We start from the raw sequence: 16,691 nt of genomic DNA, 5'->3' as shown, positions 1-16,691 counted from the left end.
TCATCCTGAAGCAAAGGCATTCATATTGCCAGCATGTTGCTCTTATCTGTCATCATGCCCTGACAAAATGTATTATAGTTATGGACCATTGTCATCTGGGAGTCATAGTCCTGGACTATAGACTTGATTCTTCACTGGCCTCTGTGATAATCGCTGTAAAACAACATTAACTCTCTTCATTATTGATAGTCTCTCTCTTTGTGTTTAAGTTTCTAAAATCAGATTTCATTCTTATTGGTATGCTGTGTGTTGTGTTGTGCAGCTTTGAAGTACCTGTTGGAGGTTGGAGCTCTGCTTCACTTCAATGAGCAGCTGCAAGGCCTAAACTTCTTGTACTTCCTTGATCCAGTCTGGCTGCAGGAACTCCTAGCACTAATTGCCATTGATACAGTAAGTTGAGTGAGTGCATGAGTGAGTGTGGTTTTACACAGTCTTTAGCAATATTCTAGCAATATCATGGTGGGGGACAACAATTTTTTTTCTTCTAACTGTACCCAAGTCTTCAGTATGAACCCTTAAACCACTAAGCTACCATATCATCCCTGGTAATTTGACATATACTTAGTGTGATATATCATTATAAACGTTCTTTGATAAGTATGAGGTCATAACAAACTTTCTTTAACACGAATCTTCAGAAAAGAATATCAACAACTGCCAAGATTCCAGTAACACAGCTGTATCAGCGGTTCAAGGAGAAGATGTTTCCTGATGATCTGTTTCTTCAATATGTTCAGCTGCTGAAGCGGTCAGAGATTGTGGTTGAAACAGATGATGGCAAAAAGTAAGATGATGCGTTCTGTCCATGTGCACAGTCTACGCTTTAGTCACTAATCCAAAGTCTTGTAACATTCTGATGATCCAGTACTCTCAGCTGATAATAGTTCATATAATGATACTAATCTATTCAAATTGACATGACTAAAATGTTTTTGTACAGACTGTTACATTGTTTGCAGAGAATTACTGTGTTATGTACTTTGTTGTATTGGTTCCTTAGGACTGCCGGCTACACATTTGCATCAGTCACACTCTTCCTGAGTTCTTCCATCATATAAGGCAACTTTGACCAGCCTCAGCCTCTTCAGTTTGTTTCCCCTCCATCTGGCATCTCACAGTGGTTTACATACCCTGTAACTCTTGGTATTAATACAGTTTAGAAAATTGGCTAGAGCCAAAACTGGAAAGAAAGCTACCTAAGGCAACTACTCCAAAGGCAAGCTGAAGGCAACATATGATCCAATAATGGTCTAAGGGGACTGCTCTGGCATCTTTTGTAAAAATATGTTTCTCTGTAAAATTTAAATCAAATGTTATTGTTTCAATTTGATGCTGTAGCTTGCTGGTTCCATACAAACTACCCAAGGAGAAGCCAATGATGACAGCAGACATCAGCCAGAGTGATGGCTGTAAGAAGATCTACCGCCTGTACAAGCTGACGTACATTCCTCCCAGACTATGGAGCAGATTCATTATTCGCTTGCTGAAAGCTACTGAGAGATTCTCTCAGACTCCTTGGTTTCTGAACACACAGAAGGCAGCAGAAACGTCCAAGAGGCTGTCCAGTGAACTAAAGCATAGAAGCAGTAGGTGAGTAGATCTCATGCTCCTTACAAGTATACATATACCTAAGCTTTGTGATGGAGTGGTACTTGGAAATCTCCTGTAACATCTTATCTTGTTAGTTGGTTTGTAATGTTTACATATTGACCCCTTTCTGTTTGTCTGGTTCAACTCTACTAGATAAATAACAAAATAAATTTATGTGGGTTTATATAAAGTTAATACTCACCTGTATCTGTACCTGCTGTTTACAGTATGATATGTTTTTACAAATGATAAAACCCCGAGTAATTTGTGAATATCTAAAATATTTATGTACATCTGAACAATACTGTTCGAGTAAGTACAAACATTTTGAATGAACATATATTTGATAAACATGTTGAGGTGTATTGAAACATAACTTTGATAATTAATTTCATCATTTCAATTTCCTGATAGCAAAGGTCAGTGTTATATATTGCTTTATAGATATAAAAATCCAAGTCAATGAACCATGTTTATTTGCTATATGGGTGCAATGTGTGAAGTTCAATATTAGTTACTGAGATGTTGATGAAGCAGCATAAAACTGAATCATGAGCAATATTGAGTCTGGACCATACAATCCCATGATTGATATCCTGAGCATAGATCTATCTATGACAGCAACTATGTTACTAAGCCTGACCACATGATCCCATTAGTAAGCATAGGCTAATGGAGACCAATGGGTTGCCAACTGTTGTGAAACAACTAGTTAATTGTTACACTCTCTCACCTATCCTAGTCGAGGTTTTGTTATCAAGAACAAGGACATCACCTACTGGAGAGAAGGGATCCGGGTGGCATCACCAGAAGCTGGCTACTTCCTGATTGAGTCGGTCAACTACCGGAAACCACCCCCAGAAGACCTCGGAGTTGGCATCCTCATCACCATTGTGGCCCCTAGCAGCCGCGGTCTGTCAGCAATGGGTATCATCGTGGATGAGTTGGATGATATACTGAGGGACTATTTCCCAGGTAGATTTGTTTTACTATTGACTATGTAGCGCTTGAAGTAGGAGTTCAGGGCATCTCTTGTGTGTAATTTCTGTTCATATGAATTATTTGTTTGTTTTGCTTCAAGTCTTTTTCTAAATGATGAACATAAGGGAGAGAATTATATTGATGTCAACATCTTTATTTGTTAGGAACACACTGTTTCAGAGTATAAGTTTGCTCCTCCTTCGAGTGATTATAAAAGAGTAAGCACATACATCTACTCTGAAACGATAGCTTTTACTTAAATCAGGAAGGTTTGGTTCTATGGAGCATATTCATTACAAGAATTATGTCCAGTGAATGGTGACTGAAACATAGCTGTTTCAATGAGGTTCTTAAATAGTGTTGTTCTTTCAAGAAATGATATTTGAAAGTGTTGGTTGGCATGCATTATGTGTGGGTGTGAGGATAAAGTGGACATGCAGGATACATGTAGATTTTGCTTATTCTAGGTTTTCAAGATTTCTTGGATGAACTTCCCAGTGTGTTTACAGTCTGCCCACACTGTTATGACCCAGTGAAGGATGATGCTGGCATTGTGGTCAGCATGACCCATTTTGATATCCAGACATGTGCTCTGACTACTCTCAATCAAGGTGAAATTATCTGTCCTCGAGGAAAAAGAGTTCAATTGGAGGATCTTGTCCCTGAGATGTTCTTGAAGGAACTACCAAAGAAATTCTTCCTGGATAATTCCCTGATGAACATAAGTGATAAGTCCCTGGGAACTGGTGCAGCAGGGGCTGTGTTTCGGGGCCGGTATAAGGACACTGATGTTGCAATCAAGATGTTCCACTGTTCCATTGCTGCAAAGAGCCCACAGAGTAGTCTAGACAGTGGCTCTGCCAGCATGTCCACACAAGGGAGCCAGGATGCTGGCATCTATGGAAATGTTGCACAGGAGAGGAGTTCAGTAGAAGAAGCAAATAGTTTGAAGGTGAGGATTATCATAAAGTTTTAGATTGTGCAGAAGTTCTGCAGTTGCTTTTTGCTCAGATTGAGCCAACTAAAACAACCTTCACAAAACACATTGATCGATTATGTTTTTTAGCATCTTTTATTTCATTTTTAAGTGAAAGTAGTATATGTTGAAAAAATACAGAATCCGAGATTACAGGTGAGGTTATTTCGGGCACTCTTGACTGACTGACTGACTGAGTTTGGTTTTACGCCGCTTTTAGCAATATTCCAGCAACATCACGGCGGGGGACACCAGAAATGTCGGGCACTCTTGAGTGATGTTAATATTACTGTATATAAAGAAGAATATTGTTTCAATCTTTTGAAATTATTCAGCCGTCAGATGAAGTACTGAGGATTTCATTCCAGGCATACAAGGCTTTTTCTGAGTTCCGGAAAGAAGTTGCAGTTTTGAGCAAGCTTCAACATCCATGCATCGTGTCGTTTTTAGGCCTGTCCTTACAGCCTTACTTGTACATCACTATGGAACTTGCTCAGCTTGGCTCCCTCAGAAATGTCCTTGACATGGAGGTAGCAAAGCTACACTTCAACAAGTTCCAAGACAAAAACAAAACATACTCTTCAATTTTTAGTAAGGATATCACATACAAGATCATCTATCAGGTAAATACTTTGTCAATTCCATTACATGTGTTCACTCAAGTTAGCTAATTGTAAGCTCACCTGAATGTGAAGGCTTTACAGATGGTCCCAACAGTTGTATCTTAGTGTTGCCAATATTATGAGCTGGAAGGTATATTGAAAACATATTTTGTTCATTGTTTAAATATTGTTTGTATACAAGGTAACCTAATGAAAATTATTATGTTGTAAATGTGAAAAATTAAGTATGTCTCACTACACTGACAGATTTCAGGTATCAAAGTGTTAGTAATTCAGTATACATAATGTTACGAGTCCTTTATATGCATGTGTATTTCATGAGTACACCTGTATTATCAATGAACTGATGCCTCCTGGCATTGTTACTATAATCCTTGCACATCATGATCATATGTCAAGGAACTGGGAATACCTTGCATCATTCCAAGAGATGGTAACAGTAGTGATGTTTAAATAAATGCATTTCGGTTTCTGCAACTGTATGTCTGTACAATAGGTGGCCAAAGGCCTGGAGTATCTCCATCAGCACAGCATCACCTACCGGGACCTGAAATCTGACAATGTACTGATCTGTTCTCTTGATGTTGCTGACACACACAATGTCAAACTATCTGACTATGGCATCTCCAAGTTTGCCACATCACAAGGACTCAGCGGGTTTGTGGGCACACCAGGGTACATGGCACCGGAAATCATGAACAAACAAATATATACTGAGAAGGTGAGTGGATATGAGTGGATTCAAGGGAATACTGTATCACAGAAAATTTCAGTTGTATGAATGTGTCTGCATCCAGCTGTGATTCTTAAACATGTGGAGGCATGAAGCTCTAGAAAGTCCAATCCTAATTATGAAATATAGAAATGTTGATTATATAACTTCGGAAGGATATCTAACTACTAGCAGTCTGTTCCATTTTTAACTTTAACATTTACTATCAACATCTTGGATCAAAGACTTGGTCACGTAATTTTATACATGATTCCCGAAGCCCTTAAAACCTGTGGTCTTGCTTCTTTTCTCCTTCTGAAGATGAACCCTCACTTTCGTGAACACATCTTATAGCTTCATGTGAAATGCTTAGATTTGTAGTGTATGAAAGATATTCATGGAAGAGCATGCGAGAGGAAAATATAATCTATGAAATCGTAAAGTTGGCCATTATGTATATTAAATCATATACACAGACTGTTTTAGAAAGACTGTAGTCCCTGTTTGTAATATTGCATGATAACTGGAGTTTGATACTTTCTTGTGTGTTGATCTACATTCAGACAGGTTGATGTACATTTCAAATGTACCCCAGATATGCTGGTGGACATGTTGACAGGTGAATGTACATTTACAAGGGTTGAAATTCTTTCACATATGTTGATGAACGTTCATGTGTGTTGATAGACATTCGTATGTGTTGATGAACATTTATATTGGTTTATGAACATTCCGATTTGATGATGTACATTTAGAATAGGTTGACATACATTCATATGAGTCGATGTACATTAAGATGGGTTGATGTACATTCAGATAGGTCAATGTACATTCAGAAGGGTTGGTATGCATTCATATGGGTTGAAGTACATTAAGATGGGTCAATGTATGTTCAGAAGGGTTGGTATGCATTCATATGGGTTGATTTACATTCAGATAGGTCAATGTACATTCAGAAGGGTTGGTATGCATTCATATGGGTTGAAGTACATTAAGATGGGTCAATGTACAATCAGAAGGGTTGGTATGCATTCATATGGGTTGATGTACATTAAGATGGGTCAATGTACATTCAGAAGGGTTGGTATGCATTCATATGGGTTGATGTTCATTCAGATAGGTCAATGTACATTCAGAAGGGTTGGTGTGCATTCATATGGGTTGAAGTACAATCAGAAGTACATTAAGATGGGTCAATGTACAATCAGAAGGGTACATTCAGAAGGGTTGGTATGCATTCATATGGGTTGATGTACATTAAGATGGGTCAATGTACAATCAGAAGGGGGTTGATATACATTCATATGGGTTGATGTACATTAAGAAGGGTTCAATGCATTCACAATGTAGATTCAGATAGGTCAATGTACATTCAGAAGGGTTGGTATGCATTCAAATGGGTTGAGTACATTAAGATGGGTCAATGTACATTCAGAAGGGTTGGTATTCATTTCAGGTTGACATCTTCTCCTTCTCCATGGTCATGTACGAAATATTGAGTGGACGACTTCCCTATGACGAGTGCGTCAACCTTTCACAGATCATACATGCAGTTATCAAGGACAGGAAGAGGCCAGACATAAAAGTAATCTCTTAATTTTAATATTCAATGGAAACAAATTAATCACCTTGATTTGAAACAATAATTCTACCCAGATTCTGAGATTTAGTTCTGTATCATGCTCTAAAGTTTACTTCTTGAAGGACAAAGGTGTATTACTGAACATTTTGTTGCAAACTTCCCCAGATCACAAACAGTCCTGTTGGGACGGTTGTCGATGGATACATATCTCTGTGAGTGATACATAATGGACATCAGGTTTCAAATGTGTCAACTTATTTATTGTTACAACATTAAGTTTTCTTGAATCTCAGAATTGTAAGTCAAAATTTCAATATTGTTGAAATATTGCAGATATGGAATATCACCCATCCATTTTATAGGAATTTGAAAGGAATGTTCAAAGTGGTATTTCTTGAACATCATTATTGACCTAGCTAAAGTAATGTGCTGCATTTATAAATATTGTTTTAGCCAGGCAGATCATGTTCCTCTTTTACAGAATTTCAACATTGTGTCCCATTTCCCTTACCTGGAGTATCTGATGTCTGAATGCTGGAACCATGACGCCAGCCAGCGGCCATCAGCAAGGGAGATCACTGCGTTCATGCGGCAGCATCAGTTTGTGGGGCAGTGTGACCATCTCACACAGGCCGGACCTGGTGCCAAGTTCAGAGATGTCACCTGCACAGCAGTCACCTCAGAGGTATGGAGGGTATACATTACTTGAGAACTGCCTACATTATTGTTGGCTTTATTGGGGAGTACTAAAAAATCTTCTGTATTTGCTTAAAGTATGCACACCTTTGTATTTAATTAATATTTCTATAAATTTAAAGACAATTGAAATCAATTTGGAATAATGAGCATGTAAACAATAATAGCTTCCTTGACAGCTCATTTTATAATTAACACATAATGTAGGCAGTATGAATTGATGCACACCATCCATCACAATGATTCAGCACAAGCTCCACCCATTCTCTTATCCAAGTTAGGCCATACATAAAGATATTCTTATTTCTCATTACCACCTGCTCTCAAAATGTGCGTGAATTTTTCATACTTCCAAGGTTTGATTTTATATTGGATAAAAGTTATATGTTTCCACATAAATCTAAATAAAAGTAAATGTAAAAATAAAACCCATATTTTTTTTAAAAAGTGACAGGGAAAATTTTTTATTTTTTATGTGGCCTTAAGTGCCCTTTTTATGATTCGGTAAACAGAAGTCGGACAGTAGATGTGGCCAAGTTTGTTTTGGATTTAAACTAAACATTGCTTGTTTAGCCCATCAAATAGCACAACACGAAGAGTTGTAATCTGATTTCATAAATCATAGAATCTGTGCATTTTATGATTTATGAATTCATATTACAACGCTTTCAAACATGCTGTGTTGTTTGGGTACAGAGCTAGGCCCTGTTTCACATAGTGATCACGGTGTTAACAGAATGCTATAACAGAAATATGATAGTCTTACCACAAAGACTGCTTGGCCCTGTTATGATGGTTTAAATAATGATGTGATGTGTGATGCACAGACCCGCTCTGCTGACACAAAGACCAAACTGTGGGTATGGGAGGCGGCAGGAGAGGAACAAGTTCGGTGCTACTCTATCTTCAATCTGGACACATCCAGTTTCCATGTAGCCCGCAAGGAGTGCCCAGGAGCTGATGTCCGCTGCATGATTAAAGCTGGGAGGTCAATGTTTGTTGGAACTGAGGTAAACATATAACATCAACACAAGAGATGAACCAGTCTCAGTAATCTGCCTAAAATATTCTACTGCAAATTATATGAGTGGATCGCTATGACGACACCAGGTGTTAACAAATACCCTACCTTACTGGTAGCTCTCACCACTTACAACTTGGAGGAAATACAGATGTTTGTTTTCTATTGTTGTACATCACTTTCTCTGGTTTTGTTTGAATTTGATCACGTATATTTATAGACAAAATTGTGCATCTTTGTGATGATGAACTTGCCAAGCCAATAGTAGATCTCTGTAATGTCCCTCCAAAAGTATTATAAGACATATATAATGTCTTGGATACACCCTTGTTTGGAGTGTATATTTAATACCCATTCCTTATAATCCTTTGCTGGCTGAAGATCTTTTAAACAGTTTTTCAACATGGTAATGAAAAAAATACATTGGTTGATTAATCATCCTTATAACAAGGCCATGGCCTCTTCAAGACTGATCTGCATGCAATGGTTGCTTTGAAAGTCATATATAGAATAGGTTTGCCTGTGTTGTCTGTATTAGCATCGTTTGGTTGTAAGGTGTTTTGCAGTTATTGAAATTCAGTACAGTGACAAATGTACTGTTCACAAAAGCTGACCCTTCTGTTCATTACTGTGAATATTAAAATACTTCAGATGAGTACTAGAGTATAAGAAAATTAACTAATTCAAGAGTTGGCATGTAATATGAACAGTGAGTCAGTGACATATATATGAGCTATGTTTGGTACAGCAGGCTGTGCATCTGAGACTGCTAGAATAACAGACCTGTACCTTCACCATGTGAAGCAGCTCAAAGCCAGTTCAGTTTTAAAGCCTGGTAAAGGCACATGTTCAACAACTGACTTCAGTAAGGTCATACTTTAGGGACCATCAGCCATTGTGTGTTTATTGAGGAAAAAGAATACACTGTAACTGTGATGATATGAATCATTTTAATGAAAAAAGACCTGTTAGTTTCAGTTTCACACTTAAATTTGTTTGATCTAAATCTGTCGCTTTCAGGCATCTGTGATAGAACTGTTTGGTTGTGGGAGCATCGGTGTTCCAAAGTGTCAGGAAAAATTCTCACTTGCTGCTATACCAACATCAATGATCTTTCACAAAATGGTATGTAACATGACTATTTTATTATTAATTTTTACAGAATTATATAGTATGACCAGAAATTATTGAGAATTTTAGGAATATGTTTAATTGGATTTCTAGTATAAACAACCTTGACCAGCTATCAAGTGCTTTCATTCAGGAGAGACAACTCTGTTAATCCTTTTTCATTAGTTTGTGAAGAGTCATCCCCCTTTGTTTACTTGCTAGCAGACGGCATTTTCAGTGATCCTCAGTATGGATGATGTAGAGAAGAGGAAGTTGATGTTAGAGTATTATAACAAGGACATCAGATCAGCTAAAGTGATTTCAAGTAGAACAGGCAACCCTTTGTCCAATGTTTATCGTGTTTTGAAAAATATTGCAAATGGATATGGCATTGAGCACCAGGGAGGCGCAGGTAGGCCCAGAAAATTGACTGTTGGTGACAGGAGGCGGCTTGGTATTCTTGTTTCTAAAAACAGATGAATGAGTTTAGAAAACTTAAGGCTGGATATGATTGATAGAGGAACTGTGGCTGTCTGTAAAGAGACAATTAGAACTGAGCTGCATACAATGGGTTGGCAGAAAAGTCGAGGAATTCCATCACTGATCATTAAACCTGAACAAAAGGAGCGAAGGTTGAACTGGTACTTACAGCCTAGAAATCTGAACTGGGACAATGTGATTTTCTCAGATGAAAGTTCTGTGTGGCTGTTTCCTAATACACTAAAATTCTGGACCAAACAAACTGAAAAACCTTTGTATCAGCGCCCAAAGTACACTCCGAAATTTAACGTGTGGGGTGGCATATCGGTGTTAGGGGCAACGCCCCTCTGTGTATTTGAAGGGAATATGAACAGTGAGTGATACACAGATATTCTCGAGGCACATTTACTTCCATCTGCTCACTTATTCTATGGAAATGTTTAGATTTTCCAGCAGGACAACGACCCAAAACATCGTTCAAAGCATTCACAGGCCTGGTTTCGGACCCAAAATGTGACATTATTAGATTGGCCAAGCTATAGCCCTGACCTAAATCCAATAGAAAATGTTTGGGGACTTATGAAGGAAAGTGTCAATAAGAAAAATCTGACAAATATTGCTGAAATGAAAGAAGAGGTGGTCCGATATTGGGACAGCATGGACCACGACTTTCTAACTTCTTTGATCAGTAGTATGCCCCGCCGCATTGAAGCCTGCATTGCTGCCCATGGTGACTTGAGAAAATACTAACTGTTCACCTGTCTTTGAATCTGGAGTTATGTTCTGCTAATATTCCAATTTAATACGTGAGTAATAAGTGAAAAAATTAAAAGAAAATTACAATCATTAAATTTTCAATAATTTCTGGTTGTACTGTATCATCATACATCTGCAAGCTAGTAAACTTTCATTTTCTGCGTTTGTGAGATGTGGCTGTTTTCATCTGTTGTTCCATAATATTGCTGGCATCTTGGTCGTTCAGTTCTATTTTAATGTGAATATTTTTTAATCCATTCATTAATGCTTTGATGTATTTATTTTACAACTAAATATTTTGTTTGATACATCTGCTTCAGAGTGATAATGGAGAGGAGAGTATAGGTCACGTCTTTGTGGGACTTGACAATGGATCTGTTGTCATCTACTCACATCAGCCCAACATGAGGAAAGCCAGCAAGACATGGAGACTAGTGAAGACTTTAACACTATCAGTTGACCAGTCAGTATGTAGTATGACTTTGGTCAACCAGGGCAGAGAACTGTGGGTAGCTTGTGGACACATGGTGGTGATTGTTAGCACCCAGACACTTCTCAAAGAGGAAGAGATTGACATAAAGCAAGAGTGTATGGCAAATAAACTAGCAAAGCATCCTGTTATTCAGCAACTAGTTTCTAATGAAAACCAGGTCTGGTGCTCTTTCAGAAAGTCCTCAAAGATTCTTGAGTATGATGCGGAACTGAGACAGCTGTTGTTTTGTCTGGATGTGAGGAACAGTGATGTCAAGTATAAACACTTTGCCAGTTCCACAGACAGTGAAAGTGACACAGAGTCTGATTTGGGCTCTGATGATGATGAATTTCATGACACTAACTTGGCAGCAAAATCGTCCAATTTAAGTACTTCCTGTCCATCAGCATCTTTGGTCGACTTGAGACCAGCTGCCCCAACGCCAGGTGCAAGTGAACTAACAAGGCCTAGCCAGAATGTGTATGATGAAGTGGATCTAGAACAGCCTGTCACAACTAAGCATAGATCCTTTGAGCCACATGACTATATAACATTGATACCTGACAGCCATGTAGTGGATGAAGCCAGTGATGATGATGACACCAACTTGTATGAATACATTGAGTCACCAGGAGTAGTAACTGACAAATCAAGGATTCTCTCCTCTGCAACACCTAGAAAAGTGACACCATCAAAGTCACCTAATGTACCACCCAGGCACTCAGCATTGCCTAACTCTGATTTAGGTAATAAGCCACTCAGTGATTCAGTTCCAGTTAGGCCACCCAGGAATAAGAAAACAACTACTTTGATAAAAGCAGATCCACCTCAGAGCAGTGAGACAGATCCTCCCCCTCGTCCCCGCGGACCACGTTCGGTGTCAATGCTAGCAGGGGAGACTTCACCTCCCCCCAGACCACCCAGACTATCCAGATCATTACAGGAGACCGTGCCACCTGTGCCACCACCAAGGAAATCTATATCCACTGAGCACATCAACAACAAAGCCAGTGACAAAGGTGAGGGATCTAAGTGTAATAAGGATATGTCAGGTCACGACAACCCACCGCCAGTTCCACCACGCAGACTGACTCTGATAGTGCCCTGTCCACCTGATATACCAACAAGATCAGCATCTAGATCCCCACGACAATCACACAAGCTGGACCCACATTCAAATGTATCATCTGCCATGCCCCCAACTATACCACCAAGAAGCCCAACTGCTAAGAAAACAGGTGCTTCTTCTCCCTGCCTTCAACATCATGACATTGGGCATGGTGAAGTTTCACCCAGTTTATCCACTAAATACAACACAATACCAGCAAACTTTAAGTCCCGGAAACCACCTGTGACACTTGTATCATCCATGCAGGTTGGTCATGATACACTATGGGTGGGAACAAGCAATGGCAAGATATTTATTATTGGTATCAATGAAAACCTACCTAATAACCGAAGACCCAAGCTGTCAGTACTTGAGAATGCATCAACCCCAAGGCTGGAGGAAGGACAGATTAAAAGAGGACCTGTATATATGATGACAACAGCAGGTAATATGGTTGTGTCCAGTGTTCGGGTGAATCCCAAGCGAGAGTCTCTGCAAACTGTGCTGACTGTGTGGGAGACAATGGGAAGAAAAAGGCTGGATGATATCACCAATTTTTGGAAAAGCATCTCCAACGAGGAGAGGGAGTTGACACAGAAAGACAGTCTTGCTTCGTAGGTGCCTCCTGTTTCACAGAAGATAGGCTAAGTTATGATACTAATTTTTGTCCCCGCTATTGGGTCTGCTTTTAGATGCCAAGAACACTTTTGTAGCATTAATGGTAAGAGATGGGTTCATAACTTGATATGTTTCAGGGCAGTAGTGAACGATGTTGCCCATATTTAGTTTGTACACATCTTTCATAAGGGTAGGATGTATTGGATATGGAGCGAAGTCAGTATTAATATCAATATCATGGCAAATTGTCACTCACCAACCAGCATTGAGACCTGTGTTAAAGTTTTACAGATATGTGAGTATTATCAGGTTTTGTCATAATCCTCTTGTTTACCTATCATTAACTGTACTTGATGTGTCCCTGCCCATACCAAGTTTATAGTTTATAGTAGTTCTCATGATGATATGGTTGCCTTGATAGCCATGATCAGTGTGTACAATTCAGTCATATACATGTAGATACAGTGGAAGCCCTCTAAACCGGCATTCGTTAGGACCGGCGAAAAGTGCCGGTATAGATGGCGTGCTGGTTTAGAGAACTTTTCTGTGTGCCGTAAAACTTGTTGACATTTAATTCTGAAGCAAACTGAATAGATTTCTCTTTCAAAATAGGGCCAGAAATGGGCATGTGTTTACAGCGGGCAATCAAAAAACAATCATGCGTCAGTGTGTTAATTTTGTCAAATTTACTGTTTTCATTCACACGTTGTTGTTTTTTTTATTGATGTTTTGTTTGAATTTAGTTTCATACACTTGACGCTTTTTCAAAATGTCTGAAACTGTTTGCCTGCCAATTTGGTTCTTAAGTGCAAGATCTTTTTGAGTAGGCTGAGGAATTGCATCAAAATCTTTTATCAGTGAGCGACTGATAAATTGTGACCCGACAATTAATTTATAATACAAGTGACACGTGTCACTCACCAATTTACCTCGCCTACTTAGGCTTTTATAGTCCTTATCCATACTCCTTTTATCAGGCAACATCAATGAGCTTAATGCTGATGGTAATCCACTGTGTTGTCAATACATGTTCAGCCAATCAGCCAATCAACAGGAGAGCCGAGATACTGGATGCCGATTTAGAGAGCATTAATTGCTGTCCAAACAGTCAATTGGGCGGTCTTTATTGTGCCGAAATACGGAATAGACTGAAGCCGGACTAGAGGGCGTGTAAATTATCATAAATGAACTAGCTTCCTCCAGGACCAAATTCTCGTGCTGATATTGAGTGCATGCCAGATTGGAGGGCTGCCGGTTTAGAGGGCTTCCACTGTTTATGTTGTAGTTCAGTTACAGTACAGGGTCCCGATCCACAAAGCATTCTTAACATTGCAACCTGTTGTAACTCTATTATTTTTCGTAGGCTTATGAATGTCATAGCACTGCAAACGTGTTGTGTATCGGGACCCTTGTACATACATTTTCTTTCATATGAAAGCATGTCACAGAGACAAACCAAGAATGCCAGACTTAGTTAATACTGCTGAAACATGCAATGTACTGGTAACATGTAAACCCTTCACATGTCACAATAGTGACAGGTAGCATTTTCAAGTCATTGCAAGCCTTACATCACACAAGAAGTGGTTTTTCTGATGTACCATTGCTAAATCTATTTTGTCATCACGGAGAATTCCGCTGCATATGCATTATAATTTCTTGGATATCTTTTCCCATATATGCTGCTCTTGTCCTGTTGTGACAGCTTGGCAGGCATTGCTTTGTGATGAGCCAGATATGATGGCGCCACAGATGAGGTTGTCATCAGAACTGGGACAGTTGTTATTGTTTGGATCAGTTGTATGTTATGATCTCCATGATGGTTACATTTTCTTACATTTATCATTTATAATGTGAAATATATTGGAAGAATCCCTCCCCAGTACCAAAGTTAATAATCTATCCTCGGGCGATTATTGTCATGTCAGCAGGTTCTGTTTCCTGTGATGCTGTTGGGTTAGTTGAGGACGTATAGTACCTGGACCCTAGCTACTCTAAGGTGACATTGTTCTGGTGTGTCTGGAATATATCATCAATATTATAACAAACAACACAAAACATTACTTTATATATTTTATTGAGTCAAACCAAGTTTGTAGCATAATGAGGGACATGATTTTTCTGTGTGTTAATCGCACAACCCCATGGGTTCTGTTTCAGCACTTGTGTTGATCTATATATTTCTCAAATGATTTTACCATTCCATATATATCTATGCATGTAGCCATATACATGTTGAAATATAATGAGGGTATTTTGTGTATTAACAGAAGTACAAAGTTTGTTTTCCATATTTTGGTAGCCATGTTTGATCTTTGTACTTACATTCCTGTTTTAACTCTAGTGATACTGATTATATGGACATTAATATGTCTGTGATATGTAACGGCATGATGACAGGGTTCCTGGTTTTAGACAAAGTCTTGAGGATGGAGTGCAGGGAAAATGTTGCCATGTTATGAGTATATGTAATTTTGTAAAATTGTCATGATGTGAGTGATGCTTTACTTGATGTAGACAATTATGTTCCAACCCAGTGTTATAATATATGCTATGGGACAGACTCTGTCAAGGGGAAGGTGATTGACAAGTATGGGAGGGGAGGTCTGTATGTGAGAGACTAGGACAGACCCTGTCTAGGGGAAGGTGATTGAGAGGTATGGGAGGGGAGGTCTGTATGCGAGAGACTAGGACAGACTCTGTGTTGGGGAAGGTGCTTGAGAGGTATGGGAGGGGAGGTCTGTATGCAAGAGACTAGGACAGACCCTGTCATGGGGAAGGTGATTGAGAGGTATGGCAGGGGAGGTCTGTATGTGAGAGACTAGGACAGACCCTATCATGGGGAAGGTGATTGAGAGGTATGGCAGGGGAGGTCTGTATGTGAGAGACTAGGACAGACCCTGTCTAGGGGAAGGTGATTGAGAGGTATGGGAGGGGAGGTCTGTATGTGAGAGACTAGGACAGACCCTGTCTAGGGGAAGGTGATTGAGAGGTATGGGAGGGGAGGTCTGTATGCGAGAGACTAGGACAGACTCTGTGTTGGGGAAGGTGCTTGAGAGGTATGGGAGGGGAGGTCTGTATGCAAGAGACTAGGACAGACCCTGTCATGGGGAAGGTGATTGAGAGGTATGGCAGGGGAGGTCTGTATGTGAGAGACTAGGACAGACCCTATCATGGGAAGGTGATTGAGAGGTATGGCAGGGGAGGTCTGTATGTGAGAGACTAGGACAGACCCTGTCTAGGGAAGGTGATTGAGAGGTATGGGAGGGGAGGTCTGTATGTGAGAGACTAGGACAGACCCTGTCTAAGGGAAGGTGCTTGAGAGGTATGTGAGGAGAGGTCATTATTATTTTCATTATTTAAAAAGTAAACAACATTGACAATATGTTTCACTTTCTGGGAGAAAGAGGGGATAAAACCCCAGCCCTTCTCAAAATATCAGATGGTCAGCCCATGACAGTATGGAGTTATATTTGGACATTTACAAGATGCTATTTCAGGTGATGGATGTGCTTTTATGAACACTGAAGTTCTGATACATAACTCTTTCATATAAAAGATCACAATACGTGCCAAGCCTACTGAATGTTGTGTGAAATGTTCTGCTGGTCAGAATATATGCAAGTTTATGAGTAGTTTTTGCATGTTTATTTCACATAATAATCAGTTACAGTGACACATCTGCTGTCAAACAAACATAGTGGATATATGTTGCAATGTGTATGCAAAAAGTTGTCATGTATTCAGTTTTTGGTTTGCCATATGTGAATTGTAAGCTCCAGTTGGAAGAATGATAATCAGTATTACCATTGCAAACAAGGTACCCAAGTAAAATGTTGCATAATTGGGGTAAAATTCTCTCTGTATAGTTTTAATTTTCGTGGGGAAATTAAGGAATATTTACTGTCCTTAAAGAAATCTTTGTCAGGTAACAGTTGTGCTTCTTAATGATTATTATAGCCCTTA

The 16,691-nt window shown here is 39.2% G+C and overlaps 1 protein-coding gene across 4 annotated transcripts in view; it reads left to right on the top strand.

The window, feature by feature from the left end:
• Positions 1-15,630, top strand: part of LOC124254498 (leucine-rich repeat serine/threonine-protein kinase 1-like) — an 83,399-nt gene extending 67,769 nt beyond the window's left edge. For 2 of the 4 annotated variants that reach the window (XM_046688321.1, XM_046688312.1), the window contains exons 18-29: positions 263-390; positions 639-784; positions 1,339-1,590; positions 2,333-2,565; positions 3,039-3,523; positions 3,916-4,170; positions 4,667-4,891; positions 6,339-6,467; positions 6,946-7,149; positions 7,988-8,170; positions 9,202-9,306; positions 10,848-15,630. In XM_046688321.1, coding sequence (XP_046544277.1) covers positions 263-390; positions 639-784; positions 1,339-1,590; positions 2,333-2,565; positions 3,039-3,523; positions 3,916-4,170; positions 4,667-4,891; positions 6,339-6,467; positions 6,946-7,149; positions 7,988-8,170; positions 9,202-9,306; positions 10,848-12,725 — 4,223 coding nt within the window. In that variant the 3' untranslated portion in view covers positions 12,726-15,630. The remainder of the gene's footprint in view (positions 1-262; positions 391-638; positions 785-1,338; positions 1,591-2,332; positions 2,566-3,038; positions 3,524-3,915; positions 4,171-4,666; positions 4,892-6,338; positions 6,468-6,945; positions 7,150-7,987; positions 8,171-9,201; positions 9,307-10,847) is intronic. The other 2 variants (XR_006892481.1, XR_006892479.1) reach the window with 2 other exon arrangements.
• Positions 15,631-16,691: the final 1,061 nt, after the last annotated feature.

This window comes from Haliotis rubra, unplaced genomic scaffold (genome assembly GCF_003918875.1).
Source record: "Haliotis rubra isolate DU_JTF1 unplaced genomic scaffold, ASM391887v1 Scf115, whole genome shotgun sequence".
In the NCBI taxonomy this organism is placed as follows: domain Eukaryota; kingdom Metazoa; phylum Mollusca; class Gastropoda; order Lepetellida; family Haliotidae; genus Haliotis; species Haliotis rubra.
Note: the sequence above shows the minus strand (reverse complement) of the source record. Positions and strands in the feature narration are given on the sequence as shown.